Source organism: Aethalodelphis obliquidens, unplaced genomic scaffold (assembly GCF_003676395.1).
Source record: "Aethalodelphis obliquidens isolate GAN/ISIS:26980383/991018 unplaced genomic scaffold, ASM367639v1 scaffold5, whole genome shotgun sequence".
Lineage (NCBI taxonomy): Eukaryota > Metazoa > Chordata > Mammalia > Artiodactyla > Delphinidae > Aethalodelphis > Aethalodelphis obliquidens.
In genome coordinates this window covers 43,851,761-43,879,589 of record NW_020837949.1, presented here as the reverse complement: position 1 = coordinate 43,879,589, position 27,829 = coordinate 43,851,761, and the positions used below count along the sequence as shown (strand labels likewise).

The 27,829-nt window shown below is 39.2% G+C and overlaps 3 protein-coding genes and 1 non-coding gene across 6 annotated transcripts in view; 3 read left to right on the top strand and 1 right to left on the bottom strand.

Annotated features, from left to right (window-relative positions):
* AVL9 (AVL9 cell migration associated) overlaps positions 1 to 2,723 on the top strand; it is a 94,791-nt gene extending 92,068 nt beyond the window's left edge. For all 3 annotated transcript variants that reach the window (XR_003431943.1, XR_003431942.1, XR_003431941.1), the window contains one exon: positions 2,595 to 2,723. The gene's annotated coding sequence lies outside the window, so the exon portion shown is untranslated. The remainder of the gene's footprint in view (positions 1 to 2,594) is intronic.
* On the bottom strand, positions 538 to 23,476 carry KBTBD2 (kelch repeat and BTB domain containing 2). The gene is made up of 4 exons (XM_027102246.1): positions 23,010 to 23,476; positions 10,670 to 11,182; positions 5,431 to 5,596; positions 538 to 3,236 (listed from the first exon to the last, which is right to left on the bottom strand). Exons 2-4 carry the CDS (start codon positions 10,837 to 10,839, stop codon positions 1,701 to 1,703), a joined length of 1,872 nt encoding a protein of 623 aa, XP_026958047.1. The 5' UTR covers positions 10,840 to 11,182; positions 23,010 to 23,476; the 3' UTR covers positions 538 to 1,700.
* TRNAR-UCU (transfer RNA arginine (anticodon UCU)) lies at positions 4,855 to 4,927 on the top strand. Its single transcript has one exon. It is a non-coding gene; the product is annotated as a tRNA-Arg (tRNA).
* Positions 20,298 to 23,116, top strand: LOC113618573 (skin secretory protein xP2-like). Its single transcript, XM_027102784.1, has 2 exons — positions 20,298 to 20,330; positions 22,667 to 23,116. Exons 1-2 carry the CDS (start codon positions 20,298 to 20,300, stop codon positions 23,114 to 23,116), a joined length of 483 nt encoding a protein of 160 aa, XP_026958585.1.
* Positions 23,477 to 27,829: the final 4,353 nt, after the last annotated feature.

Below are 27,829 nucleotides of genomic sequence, written 5' to 3'. Positions count from 1 at the left end.
CAGGGATGGAACCCAGGCCCCCTGCATTGGGAGCACAGAGTCTTAACCACTGGGCCACCAGGGAAATCCCACAGTTGAGAGTTAAACAAAGGGAACTCATGGTAGTATCAATAGAATTTTTTTTTTTAAGCCAGTTGGAGGAAGTTACCTGAAGTGTAAACTGAATTCAACCAGGGTTACCATATCATTTACTATCCAAACAGGGACACTTTTCAAAGTGAAAGGGAAAACAGGCACAAACTAGGATGTATAATCACTTGAGAGCTAACCAGTCAAAGGGGAAGAGTGTTTGAGGCAGAAAAAACCGTATGTGAAAGAGGACAAGGCCCATTCAAATAACTAAAAATCTTTTTTTTTGTAACATTAGGCTCTGGTTTGCCTCTTACTTTTTATGTAATTTGTGTTCCTACAGTAAGGCTCAAATCAGACAAATATCATATAATCAACAAAATTCTGAAGAAATCACCTGTCACAAACTAAGCTGACTCCGTAAAACTAAAACTAAAAGCACACAATTCCCATCACAAAAGAAAAACAGATATTGAATATATACAATTTATTTAATAAATTAATGTCATTCAAAATACAGTGCCAGAACATTATGCAGTTGAACATGCTAGTAATGTTTGTCATGAAGCACCTGTGCTCATGTTAGATTGGCGGCACCCCGCTACTGCTAGTGGTTCCTGGGATTAATGCCAGAGCAGCACTAGTTATCTGCTCTTCTGCACCGCTAGTGCAGAGAATTCCTGAACAGTTCACCTTTCTAATCCTACCCCCCACACACAACAGGTTAAAAAAAAACACACCCTGACAGCTAACGAATATCTATACACAATCACTCTACAGTAATGTTTGTTATTAAATTAAGATGTAATGACCTGGTTAACCCACTCTAAATCTTTAAGATGGAGAAATACGACAGCAGCAGGTAGTTATATGCATGAGCCAATGTTAATGTAATACAGAAAGTGGAGGCATTTACTGATTAAAGCTCCACACAGACCCGCACAATGAGGGACTAGCAATTCTTATTGCAAGCCCAGCAACTTAAGTCCACACCTGGTAAATGACCAGCTGATTGGAAGACCTGTATTCTAGATAGACAAGTATAAGTTAGTGAAAAGAGAATACATGCACCTAATAGTTAGACTGATCCTGCAGTCATACTTTCCCTGTGCAATACCATAAAATGGAAGATCTTCCTCAACTATAGGATTTAGACAACATTTCTAATACCAACATGGACATTAGTGTTAAGTGCAGCTCAATTAACTACACCGAAAAAAACTATTCCAGGACTTCAGAACAGAAGCACAGGAATGAAATACATATAATAAAATAACCTCAGCATAATTTGCGATATACCACACTAGGAACAGGAAACTACTTTAATAAGAGAACTTTTGGAACTGTACATACACAGGGCTAACAATGTTAGATAATCCAGATTTTTATGCTCATGATACACATAAAAGTTTCTCAATTATTGGATAATCTATTTCATATTATGGAAGCATATCTTTCTTAAGACTCACTGATATATATTATACTGATGCAAATATTAAGTAGGGCATAAAAATAAAATTTATCAAAGATAGATTTTTATGTACTCATATTCAGTCCTTTCATAGCCTCTCTCATTTAGCAAAGAAAATGACAAAGCAAATAGATCAGGCGTGCACTCCCTGAACTCCTGACTATACAGATGGTAGTGCAACCATTTCTCCATCCAGTTCAAACTCCTCTGTTCCATCCGGTGAAAAAAGATAAGTTGGTGGTTTCCATGGAGATTCTTCAAGGCAGGATGGATAAAGTTTCCCCACAGTGCATCGAAAATCTCTCCCTAAGTCCCACAGTACACGTTCAGATATATGCTGCCGCAGAGACCACCGGTCAAGTTCCAGATCATATTGGTAAGTGACATATTTAGCTCTCTCATTTAAGTGGGTTTCTCGCATAAACACACACAGAGAATTTGAGATCACAACAGCTCTAACACAGGGATCTGAGTACCTCTTAGCAGGGATGTTGGCTGCCATTTTCCACTCATTTTTATTCACATCATAGATTTCCACAGTTACTGAAGACCCATCTACAGTGCCAGAGGGGAGTCTTATGCCAGAATTGGTAGCAATGTGCAACCCTCCAATATAGAAAATTTTATCACCGAAAGCTGCAGCTGAAGCAAAAGACCTGCTAGTCTGTCTCATGGCCATTTCTACCCATGAATCAGACCTTGGAAAATAACAATACATGAGGTTCAGTGTCATCACATAAATGCAGTCATGAACCACAACTGCTGCACTCCACTGCCAAGCACAAGGCAAAGGGCTTACCATTGTCCATTCATCTTTCTCAGTGTCATATCTTTCTACGGTCCTCCGGTTAAGTTCTCCACCTACACTATCTCCTCCAATTGCATAGATATAGCCTTCACAGCAAACCAAAGATGGCTTTACGCGGACAAAAAGCATCGGGGTCTTTGGAAACCAGGTATTTTGCTGTGCATCAAACCAGTAAAAGCAATTCACAGTTCTAAAGGCAGTCTGAAGTTTGCTTGTTTTACTGTGATTTGTTTTTGTATTTTTCAGAGGAACTTGACCACCTGCTATATAGATGTCATTATCGGGAGTTACAACGGTTCCAACCTTATGTAAATCAGCTGGTGGGCTGCATAGCTTGTAAACTTTTTCTGCTTGGGGGCTGTAACAGACAGAAGAGTAAAGACTACAAGGATTTTCTGAAGATGCTTCAATGAAAATCATCATCTCTTCTTTAGTCATTCCAAGTCTTGGTTTGAAAAACTTGGGCATGGACTTATACAGACCTTGAACAACTACAGACTTATCATTGGGTGGCAGACCTTGAAACCAAGCTCTCTGTGTTACTTCTGAAAGTGCATCAATTCTGATTTGGCTAAGAACTGAAGACAAATACTGGGATCGTGATTCTGTGTTGTACTCTAGCCACAGCATAGCAGCTTCACGAACTGTCTCCTCCTTTTCTACGTTCAAATTGTCACTACTGAGAATGTCTATCAGTAAGTCATGTGACAGCTGCATGAAAGCTTCCTGGTGATACACAGCAGTGAACTTGTGCTCCACCATCCTTTTAGCACTTTGTTTTAATTCCTCACAACTGAACAGATCAGCAAAACTCAACAATCGCACACAGTTCTCTGCATTTATCTTTTTAATTAAATATTCTCGACAACGTTGTAACACATCTTCTACCTAAAATAGAAGGGGAAAAAAAGGCTGATAAAGGCAGGCTAGACAAATTTTATTTTTATGTAACACACAGGTATATTAATCAGATCCCTATACTATAGTTTTTATTTTTAGATACACATGTTTGGGCTAAGAGATAATCTTCCAGTAATAATAAAATTAGAAGACTATGCATAGTTTTGCATTTCGTCTTCCTGTCCAGTGGCCTACTTAACTGCCCTATTTAGGAGTCAGTAGTATAACATTAAATAGGCTCTTAAAAACCTAAACAGCCTTAAAAGGAAAGGGAAAGAAATTAATTCATGCATAAGTTATGTATTTTTTAAAGCCTAGCAAAATATGTAATTGAGAGAACCAAATGAAAACAATGTAAATCAGTATAGGAAATGATTACTGTTGAGAAGCTGGAATCTGGTTTTCTTAACATGGACAAGACAGTCATATAGAAGCAGAAAATCATACACAATGCCTAACAGTAGTTATTATTTGCCTTTCTTACATGGAGCAGTAGGATAACCAATCAAAAGAATATATTCATGTGCAATTACAAATTACCTACATTTAAACGACCCATCTTAGCCACTCTAACTTTCCTAGATTTGTTGTTTCTTAAGAAACAGTAGATCTTGAGTCAGAAGTGCTACCTACTATACTTATTCAACGACACAGTGATTGACTAGAAGCAGTTTGTGATAAGAAGTCAGGTTGCTTGGATTCAAAACCTGGACTGGCCAGTCAACACTTGTACAATATCAGGCAAGTAGCTTTACTTCTCTAAGCCTCAGCTTTCTCCTGTGTAGGATGGGGAGATCCTTCCTTACAAGTGATTATTTTAAGAATTAGATGAGAACCTATATAAAGCATTAGTACAGAACCTGGCATATAAAAACATCATTTCATGTGGTTAATAGTAAAAGCCATGTTGGTAGTCATAAAATGCCACATTCCCAGGTTTGCCAGGGCAACTTACTCCCAGAGGCAGAGTGCTGTTTTGCATTTGGCCAAGCATATGCCTATAGGTTTCATTAACATGATAGAAAAAAATTATAAGGAAAGGTATCACTATAATAACAGTGTTCTGGAATCCAAATTTCTTAAAATTCCTCAATTTTTTAGCAATTCTAAAAAAACTTGCTTTTAGAATTGCTAAAACATTTAAAAAGGTAATGAAAACATATAAGCTATGGAAGAAAGACAGTTCTTACAGTAGGCATTTCTCCCCTTTAGGTTTGGATTTAGGATGTGAATGTCTTCCGTTCTAAAGCACCAGGAAGCTACCATGGCTTCAGTGTCCCCAGAGTTATAGGTATAGTAGGACACTGCACAATTTATGGGGGGGGGGAAGAATACAGAACTAAAAAGGAAGACAGGTACTTAAGGCATGGACAGACTGAGTTCTGGTTCCCAGAGTTACACCCAGAAACTGGCATTCGACCGGCATCATTCACATTTATTCAGCACACATTTATCAAGTACCTACTAGGTATCATGAACTGTACTCCCAGAATTTAACCTTTAAAGTTTCTCCCTTTGGAGAAACTTTATTTCTCTCTTTGGAAAAAATGAGGAAAATATTTTTATATTCCTCTTAAAGTTAAAAGAAATGTTGAAGGGGGGGCATTCCCTGGTGGTTCAGTGGTTGAGATTCTGCACTTCTACTGCAGGGGCCCCAGGTTCAATCCCTGGTCGGGGAACTAAGATCCCGCAAGCCACGCGGCACAGCCAAAAAAGAAAAAAAGTTGAAGGGGAAACACAGTGAAATAGCTTATCATATGTAAATATATCAATCATCACTTTTTATTTTAGTTTAAATAATTTTCCTTAATAGCTCAGTAAGGTCTCATGGCTATTATGAACATTATGTTTGATAACTTCCACAAGAATCTTGACATTTTCTGTGAAAAAACCATCAAAAATAAGCACATCTAAGCTTCTAGCCAAAAAACTGAAGCACTTAAATTTAACAAATGCTGTTAAAAATTTCTTTTACTTGAAATCTAAATCCTGTGGTATATTAGGCAGACTATGAAACTAATATGAAATTTTCACCTATCTTTTTAGTCAAGTTCCCATCATAAAACTAAGTTTATTAGCTGATCAAATCCTATTGTTTTTCCCTTACATATTTTAAAAAGAGTTTTACCTTCTAAAATCTGCATTAAAATTACATAGCTATAAGACTGAAAAAACTGCTTACCTGCAGGAAGCAAGCTGTTTCGTAAAGTTGTTCTACAGTGCTGTCATTTATTGCCAGGTTACCCGTGTATGCGTACGTTATTATTATCTGTAAGGTGGCTGAATCCACATTCCTCAGGTGTATGTGTGTCTGTTTGCTTTCACTTAGTCCACTCATGAACATGGCCCTATAGTAGAGATGGGGAAAACAAATGTAAGGCTAAAAAGAAAAACTAGACAATATGGGATGTTTATTTAGGGTATTTGCTGATGGACAACTTATAGGGAAAGCTTTCAAGGGAAACAACAGAAAATTATAATCCAGTGCCAAAGATATACCAAACTACTCCACTGTGCCATTCTGAGTGATAACATCAAAACTAATTTAATCCTTATAGTCATACAGGAATTCAGCAATAAAAAGGAACTCTATTATACGTGCTACAACACAAACCTCAAAATCATTATGCTCAGTGAAAAAAAGGCAGATACAAAAGACACATACTGTATGATGTGTATACAAATATATATATGAGGCAAATATATAGAGGCAGAAGGGAGATTAGTGGTTGCCTAGGGCTGTGGGTAAGAACGGTGAGTGACTAAATTGGCACAAAGTGATGGAAATGTTTCAAATTAAATTGTAAAGATACTAAAATTCATTTAATTGTGTGTAAATTTGATCTCAATAAAGCCGTTAAAAATTTCATTTACTCAAATGATTTCCTAAAAATATGCAGAACAGTTTCCTAAAAATTACATGCAGGAAAATATGCTGGAAAGACAATTAGTGTTGTGGAGAATACAAAGTAAAATGCCCATATACATGGAAGAGGTAAGAAAACAAAGAATATTGTTGCATGTACAGAAATGCCTATAGTGATCATAAGTGGGTAGCACAAGAACTAGCCTGGGCAACCTCAAGGACAAGAAGATGAGAAAGGCTTTAAAATGGATAAAATAGTGAGTCAGGGTAGAACATAAGAACTGTTTTTCCCAGTGACATTGCTGAACATAAGGGCTCATGAAAAACATCGGAAAGATAAGTGGCAGTCAGATCACAGAGGGCTTTTTTTTTTTTTTTGGCCTTGAGGCATGTGAGATTCTCAGTTCCCCGACCAGGGGATCAAAGTGGCACCCCTTGCATGGACAGCACAGAGTCTTAACCACTGGACCACCAGGGAAGTCCCACAGAGGGATTTTAAAATGCGATATAGGAGGGAATTCCCTGGCAGTCCAGTGGTTAGGACCCAGTGCTCTTTCACTGCCGGGGCCCGAGTTCAAATCCCTGGTTGGGGTAAGATCCGCAAGCCCCTCAGCATGTCCCAAAAAAAAAAAACCACACGCACGCACACACACACACACACACAGACATACGAGTCTGAGCTTTTTATTGTAGATAGTGAAGAAGGTTCACTGAAGGGTTTTCAGCATGGATTTATTAGCATAATAAAATGTATTCTAGGATGAATATTTTGTACTGACAGACCTCAAGGGCCAAAGGCTGGAGATAGGAAAAAGGGTTCTGAGGCTACTGCAATAATCTAGATTAGAAGTAAGAACCACCTGAGCTAGGTTGGCAGAAATGGATACAAAAGCTTTTACAAAAAACCAACAAGATCTGGTGATTTTCTGAACGTATGGAATAGACTATAGTAGGAAGTAGACAAAGAATCAAAACTTTATTTTCAAGTACCTGAAAAAAATGTTAACCATTGAGAGAAAAATTATAAGGTCAAGGAAAACAGTTAATCTTGCAAAAAAGGTGAGTTAAATTTTAGATATGTTTGAGGTGCGAGCAGCTGAGTCAAATGGAAGTAATACAATAATCAGTTAAGTATTTAATACAACTGGAACTTTGAAGGTCAGGCATTAATGCAGAAGACTGAATTATCTACAAAATGACATGTGTTAGAAAAAAGAATGACAGAAGGTTGAGAAACATTCATCAGAGAAATAAGAACAAGCCAGTCAGTACAATGCTACTCAGGGCAAGAGAGGTAGGGTGTCAAAAACGGTAGTCAAGGATAACAAACATTGCAAAAGCAATTAGGAAGGCACTAGTGATTTCTAGTGTAGCTCAGAATGAGCAGTAAGAACAGCAACTAAACTTCAGGCAGTTAGGGAATGGAAGAGTGGCAAAAACATCAATCAGGGTGGTTGATAACTTCCTCCCAAAGAATACAGAATGGCCATAAATAAACCCAACCAAGTAACAGAGATTAGGAAGTGCTGTTGAAAAATACCCAAGATGTGACAAGAAACTAATAAAAACACCAGTTGCTACTGGCTTCACTTGTGTGGCCCGGGAGAATGGGAAATAACAAAAGCAACCTGAAAAGAACTATAGGAGCTCTGAGTAAAAATGCAAGATTTAGGGGTCATGTGCTTTTCTGTCTGTGCCAGTAGAAGGTAGTTAACTTTGAAAGAGGAAGTAGGGCAAGGGAACAGCTGACTATACAGATGACACTGAGACTGGTTATTGTAGACTATGGTTTATGACACCAGAATGATGGACTTCTGTGAAGGAACTATGCTTCCTGAAGACCAAAGATTAGTAGAAGCCTAGCCAACTTGATTATAAAAATCTTAAACAGACTTTTTAAAGAAAGAGTAAATACTGAATTGCATAATATTATAGGAGGCTAAATTACCATAGTGGAAGAGGTGTTGAGTAATTCTCAAGTAATCCCCTTCATTTAGGGTCTAAAATGAAGTGTATATGTTACCAAGAAGAAGAAACTACCATTTCAGAGGTTCTCTGGATTTCAGAAGTTCTTTTGATTCTTAGTGGGATGGAACTGGTAAACTACAAAGGAGGAATGTATCTGTTTCAAAAGGCAAAATTTCTAATAGTAAATTTCTAATGATAAAGATTGATAGCAACATTATATGTAAGGATACCAAAATCTACAAACCTGAAAGCAGAATCCAGTTGAAGAACACTTGGGAGAAAATCAGGTTATTATTGTGGGAATATACAATAACAATAATCTACACAGTCCAGAGAATATATATGGGAGGGAAAATTAATATATAAGTGTCTTCGTCTTGTGGATTATGAAACTGGTCCAGACACAGGATTTTAAAGATGGATGGCTTTAAGCCCAAACATGGATAGGACTACTCTTTCTACTATTATTTCTACTTCTTAGTATCTGATTTGCTTTAGGGAGAATATATTCTCTCAGAACACCAAGGATGCTAAAAAAGGAAACTAGTTAGTGATAAGTTAATAACAGCAGCCTTAAAGAGAATGTGTTGTTTTTAAGATTGTAACATTAATGAAATACTTAAACTTCTTGGTCTTCAGGAAAACCAATTCCAACCCAATTAAAGATAAATAATAACCTCAGGGCTAGAGAATTTAAAGAACAGTGTTTTATCTATACAATAAAAAACAGACTTAGCGAGGAAGAAAAAAAGGTAAGATACCTAACCCATAAACCCATGTGTTACTTCCTGATAAAGATGATGACAATTCAGAAAATATGGAGATAGACTTTCTGCATAGGTTTAAAAGTTACACAAGATGACTGCTAAAATATTACCACAAAAGATTCTACTCTATGATTACAAATATCAATCTGAAAATCCACAACTAAAGCATATAGCTCATTCCAATAATGGATAATCAATTTGTAATTAATAACCATTAAAAAGGGAGAACTAATGGACCCAGGTTTGATTGAATCTATAACCTTGAATTTCTAACACCATCTACTAAGTCAATAAATATGAAAAAACAAAAACAAACAAAAAAACCTGACCATCACAATCATCTGGGAAGCTCTTAAACATACAAATCCTAAAACTCTAACTCAGACCCACTGAATCATAATTTCTAGGTTTGAAATCCAAGAATCTCTATTTGTAGAAGCACAAGAGGATTCTGAGCATCCTCTAGATCCATTAAATTCTCTAGAACCACTGTTTGCAAATATGCTCAGCTTCCTAAGATAAGAAAATCAATGTCTGAAATTGCATGAAATATCCACAGCTAAACCTGAAACAGTGGCAGGCAGAGCAAGGCAACTGACATTTGGGCCTTAGCTTCTAGAATCATCATGAGATGTGTTATACTAAGGAATGTTAAGTTTCTACACCTTCGTGTATGTTAGCCTTGAAAAGTCAAGATTAAACCTGTCCTGTCTACAGCTGCCACTAAGGAGCAGCAGAAAGTAACTTTCATTGCTGATCTCCACTTATGCCAGTTAAGATTTGTAGCAGGAATATACTGGTCCACATTTCATTCATCTTTATTCTCCCTGTCCCTTTCAAATATTAAGTAAAAATTCAACCTAAGGGCAGAGACCAAATATAGGAATTTCTACACCTTAATTCTTTTCCTCCCATGAAACACATAATAAAGGGAAACCTATCTTAAAAAGATTAAAAGTTGCAAAAGATCATAAAAATGTAAAGTTAAGCTTTATTTATTTGTAATTAGCAAACAAATAACTAAATCAACTTATAAATTCTGAGGCACAGAGAACAAAAACATTATTAATTATTAACTATTTCAATCTGGCAAGGAGTCTGGTACGGCTAAAACAATAGCACAAATGATGAAAGAAACCAAGAGTGAGTAAAGGAACTCATTTTTGCAAAGGAAATAAAAGTCCTTAACATGTCTAAACAGTACCAATTATCTTCTAAAAGTTATTATTAAGCCTCCTGTAACTCTTAAATTTATAAACAATGACTGGTTTCTAAATGTAACATTTTAAAATCTTAAGAGTAAGTGAAAATTACCCCATTCGTTTTTCTTTCTTTCAATGAAAAAATAGTATTCTGAACCTTTTTGCCTCCCCATCATTAAAACTTTACCTTAGTTAATTTCAACAAATTTCTTGTATTTAATCCTTTGTAAAAACTTATTTCGCCTGCCCCTTACTTACACACGCAAGTAGGTGATTTGACAAGCACTATATCACCCAAATAGAAAATTTTTTTGTTTTTTACTTTTTTCTTTTTGTGGTTCGCAGGCCTCTCACTGTTATGGCCTCTCCCGTTGCGGAGCACAGGCTCCGGACACACGGCATGTGGGATCTTCCCGGACCAGGGCATGAACCCGTGTCCCCTGCATCGGCAGGCGGACTCTCAACCACTGCGCCACCAGGGAAGCCCCCAAATAGAAAACTTAAGCAAAACATTAAGACACCTAACTTTTTTTAAAAATTTAAATAATGTTTAAAAGATTAAAACAAGCTAACATTCTGCATTTGAAATTACAAACTAACCAAGATTACAGTACTTACCTAAAATAAGAACTACATGTTGCAAGAACCATCTTATGACAAGGGAATTCAGTGCCCTCGACAATTAACACTATGTCCGTAAACAACTGCTGTTCATAAAACAGTTTTAACTGTTCCAACAAGGACACAGCATATTCAGTATTGACCTGCTTCTCGTCTTGAGTGGACATGACTGTATTCCATTAATATATCCAGGAACAGATTAGAAAAATCAGTCTTACTGATGGAAGGTCAAGTGAATGCTTCAGAAATAAAGAAAGGAGAAACTCTGCTTGCTGTTATCTGCAGCATTCAGAACCAAGATTGATACATTCACTAATGAGCAGTATCTTTTTAGGCTTAGAATCACTACCAGGTCATCCTGTGTTAATTAGGTTCTTCAGAGTTTTTCAACACGGTCTGCAGATATCTTGCTCAAATTTGTAACTGTTGTTCAACTCATGAGTGAAAGAGAGTAACACACGAGGTAGATTTTGTGGCAACATCCTATGTTCTGTGGATCCTCTGGAGTAACTAAAAAGAAAAAAAAGTTCAGTTAGAGTATCTAGGTCAGTACATTTTTAGAATACAATGTTTAAAATCGCAGACTTAAATATGAATTATTTTTTGAAGTTCAACTTTAGACATTACCATAAAAATGAAACATGAGAAAAGGGACATTTAACAAGTTTATTACATTTGTGGTTTTAAGTTAATTTTTTGCCTTCTATACAAAATATAAACATTCTAGAAAATAAGGAACACATCAATAAGCATACAGTTTTTTAGAAGTTCTTTAAAAATAAATAATTTCAATTACCAGCAAAGCCAAATCTCCTACTTATTTGTTTAGGGGCAATACATGACTGTAATTTAAGAGAAAAAAAAAAACCCTTTCTCTTGCAAGGAGATTCTCATTTGGGGAGTATAATTTAAATGTATTCACACAGCCTTTATATTTAAATTACTTAAACTATATGATAAATAGATTGAATTTGTTTATTTCCAAAGCATAAACTATATTATAAAATTTGCAGCTCAATCCTGTAACGGAGATAAATACAACATATCTCTCTCTGTACAGTGGTTCCTTCCTAGAAATCTTTATAAGAACATACAATTTTACTGAAAAATGAAACGTAAAACATGATAAAATAGAGGAATGTATTCCTACATGAAGACTTCATACTATACAGATATGAATGTTCTCAAAATGTGTAAATTTAATACAAATCCAACTTGCAGAAGATTCATCTGGAAGAATTCACAAATACTGCCAAGATATTTGAGGGGAAGGAAGAACAAGTTTTTCCTCATACTCTTAACAAATATTAAAATGTATTACAATTCTACAATAAACCCAAGTAAACAAAAATAAATAAATAAATAAGTAAATACAATACATGTAAAAAAAACATGTTAAAAAACATTAAAAAAACATGTTAATGTTAAAAAAAACATTAGATATGATAAAGATAAACAAGTCATTTCAAACTAGAAGATTGGGTTATTTCAACAAATAACGTTGGAACAACTGGTTACCCACTGAAGGAAAAAAAAACCCACCTAAGTTTTAGTCATACTGCATACCATTCATCAAAAGAAATTCCAGCTGCATTAAAGTTTAATTTAAAATGTTATTTAGAAATCAGTATTTACAACATATAGCAAAGGAATTACAAATCAGGAAAAACATATAGAATATACAGTGCTAATAACAGTTAAAAACTATCACCTATTTCCTAATTAGATGACTCTTAGCTCCATAATCAGAAAGTCAAGTGCTGTTGACATGAAACCTATAAATATATTTGACCATCACTGGAACCACTAATACTTTTTCTCACAAAAATATCATCCATATGTCAGAGAAGATCACATTGTACTTCCTGCCAAACTATACTATTACATGAACTGCAAACTTGACGTAGACTGTCAAATTTCCAGCCAAGTTAACTATATGGAAGTAACTAAAATAGGTGCAAAGGCAGAGACTTTGGGTCATTTAAGGTAATGACTTTGCTCTTCCAAATCTGAAAGTTACACTATAAATCTAAGTTTACTACTATAACCTCTAAAGCTAATAATACCTAAAATCACTGGCTATTTTCACATATTAATAATGCAGCAAGGCCCAGTGTTAGTGAGGGTGTCAGGAAACGAGCATTCTTACAGAGGAGTATAATTTGATACATACGTATAAGCCCTTAATCAAAACTCTTGGGACTTCCCTGGTGATGCAGTGGTTAAGAATCCACCTGCCAATGCAGGGGACACAGGTTCGAGCCCTGGTCTAGGAAGATCCCACATGCCATGGAGCAACTAAGGCCGTGTGCCACAACTACTGAGCCTGCGTGCCGCAACTACCGAAGCCTGCACGCCTAGAGCCCGAGCTCTGCAATGAGAAGCCCACGCACCACAACGAAGAGCAGCCCCCGCTTGCCACAACTAGAGAAAGCCCATGTGCAGCAACGAAGACCCAACAAAGAAGACCCAATGCAGCCAAAAATAAATAAATAAACTTAAAAAAAAAAAATCCGCCTGCCAATGCAGGGGACACGGGCTCAAGCCCTGGTCCAGGAAGATCCCACATGCCGTGGAGCAACTAAGCCTGTGTGCCACAACTCCTGGGCCTGCGCTCTAGAGCTCACGTGCCACAACTACTGAAGCCCGCGTGCCTAGAGCCCGTGCTCCGCAACAAAGACAAGCCACGGCAATGAGAAGCCCACACACCACAACTAAGAGTAGCCCCTGCTCGCTGCAACTAGAGAAAAGCCAGCGCTCAGCAACGAAGACCCAATTGAGACAAAAACAAACAAACAAAAACAAACAAACTCTTGGAGCCAGCTGTGTTCTAGAATTTAGAATTTTTCAGATCTTACAGAGGTAATGTGGTACATATATCATGTATTACAAAGGGTCTGGGGCAGAGCTCCAGAACTGAACATCCTACTATTCTGACTGAGGGAAATATGCACATTGTGAAAAATAATACTATATACAGTCTTATGTTACTTCAGGTCAAGTTTTGCAAAAAAAAAAATTTTTAACTTCATTTTAAGAGGTTTTTGAATTTCAGATTGCAAATGAAGTATTATAGAAGATATATTTGGCATTGAAAATGCTTAATACCTCAACCTTTCAATTCTACCTCTAAAAATTTATCTTACAGAAATGCATGTATTAATAGACTGTAAGTCCTAACCCCAGCTGCAGGACCCAAAACTGTCCCCATCCATATTTATTTATTATTAGTTTTTAAAATTTATTTTATTTTTGGCTGTGTTGGGTCTTCATTGCTGCGTGCAGGCTTTTCTCTGGTTGCAGCGAGCGGGGGCTACTCTTCGTTGCGGTGCATGGGCTTCTCATTGCGGTGGCTTCTCTTGCTGTGGAGCACAGGCTCTAGGCACATGGGCTCAGCAGTTGTGGTGAACAGGCTTAGCTGCTCCGCAGCATGTGGGATCTTCCTGGGCCAAGGATCGAACCCGTGTCCCCTGGCAGGTGGATGCTTACCCACTGCGCCACCAGGGAAGCCCCCCATCCATATTTAAACCAGGTGACAGGAACTGGTGGCCAGTGCAGGGATGGATTTAGATTAGACTCCAGAATTCCTTGCAGGGTAGCTGTACAGGTTCACTCTGGTCATTTCTCTGACCTCATACTATGACCTGATTTTTTTGCAGTGACTTTTTTGAGCCCCATTGAATTTGTCTCAGTTTTACTAGATTTGTTTTCTTTTTATCATATGCATAAAACTGTATTAAAACTGAAGTCTGCTTTTAGAATACTACATGGCGAGCCAACTTTATATAATCTCATTGTCACTGCTTTATACACCCTATTCCCACCCTTTCCTTTGAAATCTAGGGTACATTTCTTCCTAATAATTTTTATTTATGACATCTTAATATTAAAATAGGCAGAAAAAGTCATTCAGACATCATATAAAGTCAACTTAATTTAAACTGATCTGTATCTAGTACAATCTAAAATAAAATTCAGTGTCCCTTCTCTAGGAACACAGACTTCAAAATGTATTAAATAAAAATGGGGGAAAAAAAAAATGGGGAAAAATGGCAAAGTTTAAGATGATCAACAACAACCACCTTAAATGCCCGTAACATATTTTTTATAACAAGATTCCTTCTCTCCTAAAAATAAAACTTAATTTCCCAACTTGTTCCAGAAAAAAAAAAACCTTAAAACCAATATCCTACATACTCTGAAACATTTCACAATGTCTGTACCATATTACTTAATAACCAATGATTTGACTCATTTTATGAATCTTCCCTTTTTAATAAATATATTGTACCATATATCATTCTGTGTTATACCTAAAACTAGTTTCAAAAAAAAAAGTCATACTCCCTGTTGTCTGTAGAATTTAGCATCCTCAGGCTTAGTAATTCTCAGGTATCAATGAAATTGTTTACTTAATTTTCTATTATAAATTAATGGCTACTTAAATTTAACTCAACAAATGTTTGAGTATTTACTAAGGGCTGGTCGTTGTATTGTACTCTAAGGACTCAGACTGAGAGTTGCCAACCACTAGAGCTCCAAGACACCAAGTGCATTTACCCTTACTACAGCCAAAACACGACTATCATTTAAAAACAGGGTGTTTTAAAAACCAATTATTCCAGACAAACTCAAAAACAAAAAGAGGCAGGCAAATGAATAAAATCTAGCTGTCGTGCTCTTTCATTTCCAAACTTTTGATAGAGACATAATACAAGAAAATTTTATTCTTTACCATAAGAACAATTGTAGCACAAGTAAAACGAGGAAAGGAGGCAACTGGCACTTGTCCCCATTGCTAACAGTGGTTCACATTGCAGAGGAAGGAAAAACTTATTGGAGACCTATTTAAACCTTCTGAATTTTGTTAACATATGCAATGATTATTTAATTAAAAAAACCAAACTTTCAAAAGGTATACTACTCTCTTTTCTCATCATAAAGACAAAATATTTTAGGCTTTGCAAGCCATTAAGGTCTCTGTCCCAAATGCTTAATCTACTATAGCCTGAAAGCAGCAAAAGTCAACCTGTAAATAAATGGACATGACTATTTCAATAAAATGTTATTTACAAAAACAGACTGCAGGCCAAATGTACCAATCTCTGCTTCAGGCTGTTTCTTGATCAAATATTAAGAAATTAAAAAAAAAATCAGTGACAAAAATACATATCTCAAGCTGTTTTTCCTAGAAGATCGTTTTCCCTTCAGATCACACGAACAAGGAAAACGCACAAACCTCAAATGCTTGAAAGTTGAATTAAATAAAATTCTTATAAATTTATTTATTTATTTATGGCTGTGTTGGGTCTTCGTTGCTGCACACAGGCTTTCTCTAGATGCGGCGAGCGGGGGCTACTCTTCATTGCGCTGCGCGGGCTTCTCATTGCAGTGGCTTCTCTTGTGGAGCACCGGCTCTAGGCGCGCGGACTCAGTAGTTGTGGCTCACGGGCTCTAGAGCGCAGGCTCAGTAGTTGTGGCACACAGGCTTAGTTGCTCCGCCGCACGTGGGGTCTTCCTGGAGCAGGGCTTGAACCCGTGTCCCCTGCATTGGCAGGCGGATTCTTAACCACTGCGCCACCAGGTTAAGTCCTAAATATAATTCTTAATCTAACCTGTATATATTCCACGTTTCAACTGAAATATTTTAATGTCTCTTACCTAATCACACAACCGCTTTCCCCACTTACTACAGGCTCAGTGGACTTCTGAAACACTTTTTTTTTTTAATCTAATGTGAGTATCCTTTATTAAGCTTAGAAAAAAAGGACTTTTTTCCTAAAGATAATCTGCTGGGAAAAACTCACAATGAGAAAAAACTATTTTAGAGTCAAAAACGCTTTCTCTTTCTTTTTTTTTTATCAACTACAACATATTTACATACATTCGAAAAATAGAAGATGTATACAAGACAATGTGTAAAGACATTTAGTGAACACATGGATTCATTAGATGAACCAAGGGCCAAAGACTGGGAAACCACTATTACTTGCCACATTTCCTGGTACCAGGCACCTCAAGATTAATAGAAAAGTCCTGTATTTTATTATTTTTTATTTTTTTTTAAAGTCCTGTATTTTAAAGCTGGTTGTTAGAACATATTCCACAGTGAAAAAAACCAACTAGAATAAGAATTAAATGGGAGTCATACAAACACAATATAACAAAATTCAGAATCTAATAAAGTACAATGTACTCTGGCATTAAAACTATGCACATTCTTACTTTTTTTCTAAGTTCTGCGCTCAATTCAATATTTTTGATTGATCTGTTTGGTAGCAGAGAATAAAAGCAATGAATAAGGTTAGAATGCTATACATAGGATGAGATCCTTTCCTTTTTACCGACTTCCTGCAAATAAGTACAGAACAAAGACCAACTTATTTTTAAATCTAAGAGCTTCCTGTAAGAACAGAAAATTTATAAATTGCTTGAGATTGGGAGAAAAAAAGGAAAAGCCAAAACTTTGATCCTAACATTTTCTCTAGGATAGGGGACCCCAATCCCTGGGTCGTAGACTGGTACTGGTCCCCAGCTTGTTAGGAACCTGGCCACACAGCAGGAGGGCAGCCTTACCGCCTGAACCATCGCCTCCCCACCCCACCCCCGCCCGTGGAAAAACTGTCTTCCATGGAACCAGTCCCTGGTGCCAGAAAGGTTGGAGACCGCTGCTCTAGGATACCCAAGCCTCCAAGGTTCTACTCAGTGAATTCCACCACACAAAACAGTTTCAAAACAAACATTCTGTTATTAAATGGTCATTAGGATTAAATCAGTCAACAATCCATATCAATATATACAATTCTACTTAAAAATCTGAAACACCTCTTATGGAAAGTTATTTCAATAGGTTTTCCTCCCTTTGAATAATCAATTCGACTATAAAGTAAATTTTCACAGAGCTAACTTGTTTTTCATTTTCACCATAGAATCAAACTGTAGAAAAATCCAACTTTCAAAGTACCTGTACAGCTGACCCTTGAACAGCAGGGGTTTGAACTACACAATGGTAAATACTACAGCACTACACGATCTGCAGTTGGTTGAATCCTCAGATGTGGAACCACAGATATGGATGAACATAGAATTTGGAGGGCTGACTATAAGCTACATGCAGATTTTCTAGTATTAGGAGGGTTGGCGCCCCAACCCCGAGTTGTTCAAGGGTCAGTTGTACTCCAGAAGTTTACGTTGGTTGTCTGAAATCCTCACTTCACTTTCCTATAAAAAAAACTGAAGTCCTTAGGCTGCAAAAGCTAAAATATGCCCAAAAGTGTATCTGCAAAGAAAATTTACACAAAGTAAATGCTACTATAACACTCATAATTTAAAAATAATAGTAATAATAAATTTTATAGGATCTAAATACTGATATTCAAGGAACAGGAATCAAGATTAATTAGAAAAAGGTGTGAAATATTAAAATTTAAAAAAATAATTCCAAATACTTTCACAGGTTTCAGAGTTTGATGGCAGTGGTTTTTTATTAGGGGAAGCAGATGTGTCTAACTTCACTTTGAAATCTAGTTTTCATTCCCACAGGTGTGTCATTTGTAGTGCCCTTCCACAGAGTAGCTATAGAAACTCAAACAGATACAAAACAAGCTTTTCCAATGTTATACAGGGAAGACCTGGAGGATAAAGGAAAGAATAAAGGATTAAATAACTGATTGTGAATATGAGACTGCTCAGCAATTAACTGAGCTGTATATGTGAAATGAGGAAGGATAAAAAGATGGGGAGGAGGCTGCAAACAAGGACTGCACAAAAATTACACAGTAAGGATAAAACAGTGATAAAAAGGAAGGGCAGTGGGCTACAGGTTATCATCTGTATGAAGCATTTTCAAGCTGTATATTAACGTAGGTGATGCTCCATCTTCCACTGCTACAAATCTCAATACAGAAGATCAAAAACTTTTGTTAGAAAGAATCCAAGGCATTCTGAATTTCATGTATTGCCAAAAAATTAAGAGCGTGAACTGTGGAGCCAAATTACTTGGGTTGAAATCCCAGTTCTGCAACTTACTAGTTGTGTGACCTTTTTCTGTCATGAGTATGCTCATCTGTAAAATGGGGGATAAAAATAGAATTCTTCTCAATGGACTAAGAATTAAATGAGTTCTATGAAGAGCCTGGAACTGTGCTGCCTGACACACAACAGTACTACTGCGTGCAAAAAAATTTGCAATTACTTTTATTAACGCACTCACTGGTCAAGCTTTTTGTAGTACTTTCCCGACTTTCAAAACTTCACACCTGTACAGGTCTAAGGGTCCCAATTACAAGGTCTCAACACTCAAACACAGTTCTCTTTTCCCGCTGGGTGAATGATATTTTAGATAAGAGAAATTTATTCAAAGATTTTAGGGAGTATTTTGATGGTACAAATCATGAAACAAACTAGTACAACAAAGACTAACCTTGAGAAGGCTGATGCCCATGCAGAAAAACTAAATGACACCAGTCATAAAACAAGCCTTTCTTCATTTCAGTGAGAAAACAGGCTTCTCCTTAGGGAGGACAAAATATTGGTGCCAGAAATACTTTGCTTTCAAGTTACCAAAACAACCCTGACAGTTGAGAATGTTTGGAAGACCACCTGATCTTCAGATTGATTGTCAACCACTACACAAACAGAAATTTTTGGAGTCGTGACAAGCATCAATTAAAAGACAAACAACTGGACTTCCCTGGTGGCGCAGTGGTTAAGAAGCCACCTGCCAATGCAGGGGACATGGGTTTGAGCCCTGGTCTGGGAAGATCCCACATGTCGCAGGACAACTAAGCCCATGCACCAAAACTACGGAGCCTGCACTCTGGAGCCTGAGAGCCACAACTACTGAGCCCACACGCCACAACTACTGAAGCCCGCGTGCCTAGAGCCCGTTCTCCACAACAAGAGAAGCCACTGCAAGAAGCCCGCGCAGCGCAATGAAGAGTAGCCCGCGCTCACCACAACTAGAGAAAGCCCGTGTGCAGCAACGAAGACCCAACGCAGCCAAAGGAAAAAAAAAAAAAAGACCAAACACCTTGCCTTTGAAATAATGTATCAAGTTTGATAAATTTCAGTACAGCTTCCTCTACTCTAATCAAATTCAGAGCCTAGGTCTATTTCCTTGTGTTCCTCCTTTCCAACTATACTGAAAAAACTACATGGCTCCATCAAGTTAGTTATGCTCAGTACCCTAAGTAAATTCAGGTCACAAGAATAAGCTTCTGTTCTACATTATGAATAATAAGTTATCTCACTTTTAAAAAATTAAACAAGAACATAAAGGAGACACCATCTGAGATAGAATAATTATATGAGTGTAGTATGTCCTTTTATTTTGGATATCACTTTTCTCTTTTCTTCTCAGCTCTACATAGACTTAAGAAAGCTGGAGAAGTATAGACTAAAGCAAAACTGACCTTAACCTTTTCAATGGGATTTCATTTTCCACCAAATCAATGATTTTTTTCAATCACAACAGCAGAAGAAAATATTTCCCAGATAGTAAATATATTCATGAGGTCATTAAGGGCATAGCTGCTTAATGATTATTATGACTATTTAAATTTCTCAGTTTCTTTAAAAAAAAAGGGGGGGTAAACTGAGGAATACTCAGAATCCCCTGCCTATCATGGAACCTACTACACGTTGCCACTTGTCAGAGGTATGGGAGTGGAGCTGAGAAAAAAAGGGAAGACTTTAAAAAATATCTCTCATTAAATGATTACATTTTCTCCAAATTTTCTACAATAATCCCTTCTTCCCACACAGAGGAATCTAGGTACTGAAAAAACCAGCAAGGGAACCAGGAGTACCCCTTCATATACTTAAAAAGTTACTTGAGGGCTTCCCTGGTGGCGCAGTTGTTGAGAGTCCACCTGCCGATGCAGGGGACACGGGTTCGTGCCCTGGTCTGGGAAGATCCCACATGCCGCGGAGCGGCTGGGCCCGTGAGCCATGGCCGCTGAGCCTGCGCGTCTGGAGCTTGCGCTCCGCAAAAGGAGAGGCCACAACAATGGTAGGATCGCGTACCGCAAAAAAAAAAAAAAAAAAAAAAGTTACTTGAAATCAACTTATCATTTCCAATACCCTGACTTATTTAAATATGATCTGCTCTATTCAAACTCCACAAAACTGAAATGATAAGACTAAGATATAATGAAGGACTTTGACATTTTCATTCATATTTTTTATGATAGCAGGACCAATCCTTTTTCCTGGGCTTAGGAACGAGAGCAAGAAAAAATACAACTCTTTTCTAAGTATATGAGTAAAATCTTTGGGAAAATCAAAGTATCTTTTGGCTTTTGTGACTGCATTCAGGTTTCTATGAATTTACCATCCACTTTACTTTTTTTTGGCTGTATTGGGTCTTTGTTGCTGCGCATGGGATTTCTCTAGTTGTGGCAAGCAGGGGCTACTCTGTTGCGGTGCACAGGCTTCTGATGCGGTGGCTTCTCTTGTTTCAGAGCACAGGCTCTAGGCGCGCAGGCTTCAGTAGTTGCAGCACGTGGGCTCAGCAGTTGTGGCACATGGGCTTAGTTGTTCCGCGTCATGTGGGATCTTCCCAGACCAGGGATGGAACCTGTGTCCCATGCACTGGCAGGCAGATTCTTAACCACTGCACCACCGGAGAAGTCCCTACCATACACTTTAAACACATTCAATGCTCAATATTTGGATTTTATGAGACAGCTCGTTATTTCCATTAACCAGAAGAAAATATATGGAGAACTGTGGACTAAAGCACTATGACACCTTTATTCCCACCCATCTCCTTAAAGGGCATGTGAATAATCAAAGCTAACAGATTTTATGGTACTGCTTATGAGAGCAAAAAGGAGAGAAGAGTTATAGCACTTAGAACTCTTCTTACAAAACTGTCGAGAAAACAGAACTATGTGGAAAAGCACGAACTATAAAGCAAGCTCAACAGAAATGCCATAGCCCTGTACTGTTTACTGAGGACAACAACCTCTTAAGAATTTCAGGGCCCAATCTAAAGCGACTTCAATAAACACTAGACCAACAAAAGATCAAAGTGAAGAAGTAAGCTTAACATTAGGAAAATTCTACATCGAGACTGGAAAACTGACTGGTTTGACTTTTCGATTTACTTTCAGTCAGAAAAAGTCCTTCTAAAAAACGTCAGGAAAAAGGTCCTTACCAAAGGTTAACTAAAGTCAGTCACTCACAATTGCGAGATTTGAAGTCCATACCACTCAAATTCAGGCAAAAATTCACAACACAGCAGGAAGGGGGGGAACACCCTGTCTTAAAAAAAAAAAAAAGAGAAAGAAAACCACTCTGTTAATTCCACCCAGTTAACTGGTTGCCTCAATAGAAGAAAATAAAATTTTAGTTAGACCACATTGCTGATAGGGTTGTCTGTGAATGCCTGAATGCTAAGTGAGCCAGACGTACAGATTCATGTGTCAACAACACGTGACCAGTCCTGTACCTTACGTTTTTATAACACTACTGATATAGAAGATAGATATTTCACACAAACATACCCTTTCATAGTTAATTTTACATTTTTAGATTCTTTTTCTATTTTCATTTGAAGGGGCAATCGTGGCATCGGACAATTCTAGAGATCTGTGGAGAGTATATTATTCTCTCTTTGAGGTAGTATAAAAAGAGATCTTAGATCAACAAACGAGAAATAAAAAGCCTGTTAACTCAAAATAACCGGTCCACATCAAACTATGGGATATTCTACCACTTCACAGTTTCTCAATTCATAGGGAGAGAAAGGTGGTCGAGTTCAATAAGTTAGCGATTTCACAGTCTAAAGTAAATACGTACAGAATTTTCCGTTTCAAAGGGCAGTTTCTGCTTTCTTTTTAAAATCATCAGTAGATCACAATGGGGCCTCAGTTAATCTAGACATCTCTTGGTTACTTCAAAAGTACCGGGAAAAAAAATGCAAGGAAGGTCTTGCCCTCCTACTGCCCACCGTCTCGCGAAGACGCCGCGAGTCCTTAAGGGAAGCAGCTTCATTTTGGCAATGCGGGCGCCAGACGGGGCCAGGGCGCCGCCTGGGAGACCCGCGGCCGGAAACGCCCCCGCGAGTGGCAAGCCCCGCCGCCCCTGCCCCAAGCACCGGCCGGAGGCAGAGCCGCAGAGGGGCCGGCGCCGGGGGTGGAGGGAGGCGCCAGCCGCCCGCGCCCCTCCCCCGCCCGCAGCGGAAGCGTCTCCGGTTTGAAAGATGCCGCCGCCGCCCCCAGCCCGCCGAGCCACAAAGGGCCGAGCCCCCTCCCGCCGCGGCCCTCCTCCCCCAAGTCCTCCACAGGTCGTCCCCGGGTACCCCCGCCCGGCGCTGGCGACGCCTGCTCACCCGAGTCCCTCAGTCCCGAGGATTGGGATCCGATGCGGCCGGTGGCCACGAAGACACTGGGCCCCTCACGCGCGGCGGCGGGGGCGTGGCCCTGCTGCCGCGACTAGGGCCGGGGTCTCGCTTCTGCTTCCCTCCGAGGAAGGCTGGCGCCGCCGCCTCCCCTTCCTTCCGGTTTCCCCTCGCGCCCTCCCTCGGCCGGTCCGTCCTGAGCGGAAAGCAGCGTCCTCTCTGGGCGCAGCTGCACTCTCCACAAGGCCCGACCACCGCCAGACTCCTCCCACGGGAGCCGCGCAGCCTGCCCGCGCCGCCTCGTCAGCCCCGGGGCCGCGAAACGCCCGGCTAGCCGCTCCCGCCCCGCCCCTGCGGCGCGCTCTCGCCCCCTTGGCGGGCCCCTTCTGAGGCCCGGGAACGCGCGGACAGCGGACCGTGGGCCAGCCTTCGCCAGGTTTCCTTTTCCGCTGCTCGCCCGCGTCTAGCGGCACAAACGTCAATTTTGCAGTTTCCCGGGTTCTTGAGACGCCCCCCCCACCCACCCCGCCCGCCCTTACCCTCGGTTCCCCCGCCCTTTTCCTTTGCCGGATCCCACCGGAAAGCCAAAACAATTGGGTCCGCGCAGGCGCGTGGAGGAAGAGCCGGAAGGGCGGGGAAGGCGCGAGGTGAAGGGGAAACGCTTTTGAAGGGGTTTTCTGGAGAAGGTCAGCGGAGATCTCGCGTAGGGCGCGTGCGCGGCGGAGGGGTCGCCCCCGAGACGCCCGGGCCTGGGACGCCAGGGTGTTCGGGCGGTGAAGGCTTCAGGCCTAGCCCGGCGAAAAGGGAGGCGGGAGAAATTCAGTGCTAGGAAATGCGGACAGCAGGGCACCAGGTTTTATGCCATAGAGTGTGCCATAGAGTGATTTTTCCCTCTTGAAATACAGAAATTTGCAGGCTGAGTCGGGGAGTGGAAATGAGGAGGACTAGACAACACAGGACCAGGGAAGAAAGGGAGATGGTGGGCGGCTGGCTGAGTGGGCTTTGTCTCCTCCACCCCTGCTCTCCAAAACACGCTCTGCACGTATCAAAGCACTCTCCGTTTTCTTGATCTTATCAAGAGAGACTTCATGTCCTGGTCTCTAGGCCAAGGAAAAACTCGAAGCAGCACCTGAAAGAGCCCGCAGTTCTGGGGAAGCTCTGCACGGGAAGCCTTGAGCTAGTTTGTGCTGCGATGCAGCGGCTCCCCGCTCCCCGCAGTAAGTTCCCAAGAAGAGCCTTCCGCTTCACAAAGCAAAGCCTTTGTAGCAGCTGTAGGCTGTGGCCCACACTGGTGCGGTTAACTTGGTACGGCTTGCGAGCCTGCAGGAAGTCGTAGATTTACTCTCTCGTTTGATAGTAATTCACAGATCGAAAATTGTCAGAAATGCCCATATAGGCTTCTTCACCCACCTTTGTAACTTCCTTTCTTGGCACAAGCCCAGTCTGGAGGATGTACGTGACCAGTTATAAACTAAATGCGTACACGTTACTGAAGAGCCTCTTTCTTTAGGCCAGATTAAATCAACTGAATACACACCAAGATGTGTATATCTGGGACTACTGATAAAGGATTTTACAGTAGAATCCAGAAACTAGATTAACTCAGCAAATCTTTATTGACTATCCAGGATGCCATCACGCTGCTTAGTCTGATTAAATGTTTACGTGTTTTGATATTTAACAACAAGGAAGCCATACAGGAGATTCAGTCATTTAACAAATACCTGAGCTCCTACTCTGAGCCAGACTGGATCCTGGAGATGCAAAGCCTAAACAAGAAGGCAGAAACAACAAAAGAAGGAGTTTGTCTTTCCTCCTCTAGAGGACTGAGAGCCATTTAAGATTTTTAAGGAGAAGAGTATCTTATAAGGTTTTAGAAAAATAATTCTGAAGCATGGTGGATATTGGACTGGATGTGGGGATACTATCTAATTAGGGGGCTGTAAAAATAGTCCAGACAGGAGGTGGAGAGAGAGTCCAAACTAACGTAGTGGCAGCGAAGATACTGAAGCAGAGGTGGACTTGAAACTAGCTAGATATAATAAACAAGACTTGGTTACTAAGAGGATGAGGGAAAATAAGTGAAGGATGACTGAGTTTTCCAGTTAGGGTGACTAGATAGTAATAGCAGTAACTATAGGAAGAGTAGCTAATAGTGAGGATGAAAGAGAGTACTAAAAAGGTGTCATTTTAATAGCTGCACAGTTAGGAATGCATATGGCTGCGAATTAAAAAACATTATATTGCAATGGCTTAAAGAAGCGTCTCTTTATAGTCACCTAAGTCTGCAGGTAGTTGGTTATCGTTCGTTCAACAGCTCAAGAACAGGAGAGCCACAATTTCTGTGATTCTCCTGACATTTCTCACATGGTTGCAAGGTGGTTGCAGCAGTTTTACTCTTTACACCCCGTTGTTCAAGGCAGGAGGATAGGGAAAGGAGTGGCTTCAGCCACCTTTTTCTTTTTCTTTTTTTCCAGGAAAGTAAAAGCTTTCTCAGGATAATACTCCATACCCTCAACTCAGCTGACTCTCACATACATCTGATTTTCTAGAACTGTCTTTCAGCCACCTATAGCTGTGAGGACTTAGTTTTTCCAAGCTCTAGCAAAAGGCTATTTGGGTCAGACAAATAGCAGTCTGCTACTTGGTTAATACTTAAAGCATCACTTTTTAACATTTAAAACACTGTGGGCTGGTAGCCTGGATTGAAGTTTCTAGAGTTTCAAAGAAGCCAATCTTTTTGGTGTTTTATCTTAACTGGGAAAAGAACAGGTTGAAAATGTATCCTCAAATATTTGTAATTGTTTACCATTCCTTCTCTCCTCAAAGTTGCCATCCCCTTAAAAATCCTCAGAGGGAACTGGAACAATCAGGAAGAAGCACCTGCTGCAGTCAGAGGAGGCTGACTCCTTGCAACTGCTGTGGTAGAACAACTATAGGGTGCTTGGCATTATGAGCATCAATACCACCTTGACTTCTTTACAGATTTCACCTCTTAGCTTGGAAGCGGAACAATCACAGCTAGTTAGAGGGTCCAGTTTAGGGAGATCATAAATCAGTATTTTCTAGCTATTATACTGTTTTTTTTTACAATGTAAAGTAGCTCCCATGTGATCTATATCCAAAATTAGGCACATGACATTGTTTTAAGCATTCCTCTTTAGTTAATAAGGCATTTTCTTTCAATTAAGTGCCAATGGCCATGAAACAATCCTTCTAAGACTTCATTTTAAACATTGTCATGATTCTAGAAAGAAAACAGAAATTATTTCCTGGGAAAATAAAGAGGCAACTACACATTTTCTAAAGTTGAATCTTTGCTTAACCATTTCTGATGTTACACATCATAATCATTTAAGATATTAAGATAATCTAAAATATTCTTAATGTTAATTTTAACGTATTTAAAAACCTTGGATTTGGGGGAGGAAGTTACCAGGCCATCTGTGAGGGGGGACAGTGCACAATCCACAGTTGATTGAATCTGCAGGTGTGGAATTGCAGACAGGGAGGGCCCACTATAAAGTACAGGTACTTAGAGAAGGGTCAGTGCCCCTAACCCTCATGTTGTTCAAGGGTCAACTGTATACCCTCTGTATTATATACAGAGAAAATCTAGTTAAAATGGACATCATTATTACCGGGTAGCACAAGGGAGTTCTTTATAGGAACAGAACATTTCTGTATCTTGATTCTGGTATAGTTATAAACATATACATATGATAAAGTTTAATAGAACTACATATAACACCTACCAAAAAATAAGTGCATATAAAAGGTGATGAAATCTGAGTAAGGCCTATAGTCTAATTAATTGCACTGTGCCAATGTCAGTCTCCTAGTTTTGATAATGTACTATAGTTATATAAGACGTTACCACTGTAGGAAGTTGGGTGATGGGTACACAAGGAACTCTCTGTACTATTTCTGCAACTTCTGAGTCTATAATTATTTCAAGATAAGAAGTTTTAGAAAGTGGATATCATTTATTCAACAAAGATTTGCTTTAGTACCCTAGGATACAGAGATAAAAGACTCACAGAGGAATAGGAATGTTGGAGGAAAAGACCCAAGCAAATCAACAGTAGGATAAATTCTGTGAAAGCAATATGTACACTGGTGTTATAAGAGTACATAAGAAAAACAAGAAGCTCAAGAAAGTTTTTTCAGAAAAAGTGGAGCAGGGTAGGCAGAAAAAGAAGGGGACCAGCAGAGGAACATAGCAGGGATCAAGGATAGAGGTTCAAACAAATGAGCTGGTGGGTTTCACTATTAAGTTTTCATTGTACACAGTATTTTTAACTCACAGCCCTTCTGATGGTTATAATTAAATGTTTTTATAATGTAAGCTCCATGAATGCAGAAACCCCTTTCATATCTTGTTGACTCTCCAATGCTTTACACAGTGAGTGTCTAGGCACTCATAAATATTTGTTGGGTGAACAAGGTCATTAGCCATGACTAGAACATGGAGAATTTGTGGGGGAATGACAGGGTATCTGGAGAGGAAAGCAAGAGGTAGATACAGATCATGAAGCTGCTTATAGGTTAAGTTTGGACTCTATCCTAAAGTTAATGGGGACCTAGCAGTGGAATCAGTTTTGTGTTGTAGAAAGACAGTATGAAGAGTAAATAGTAGAGTAGAAGCAAAAAGTAGCAGTGTTCCAAAAAGTCAAAATGCAACCTGAGTAGTTTGTGTGTTAGCAGAGGAAAGCAAGCTAGGCTGTTAGTAACTGCAGGTCTCACTCAAGGGATAGTATGTCTACCAGCCTCTGAGTGTCTGAGGTCTTTGTTGTACACCAATAATAATA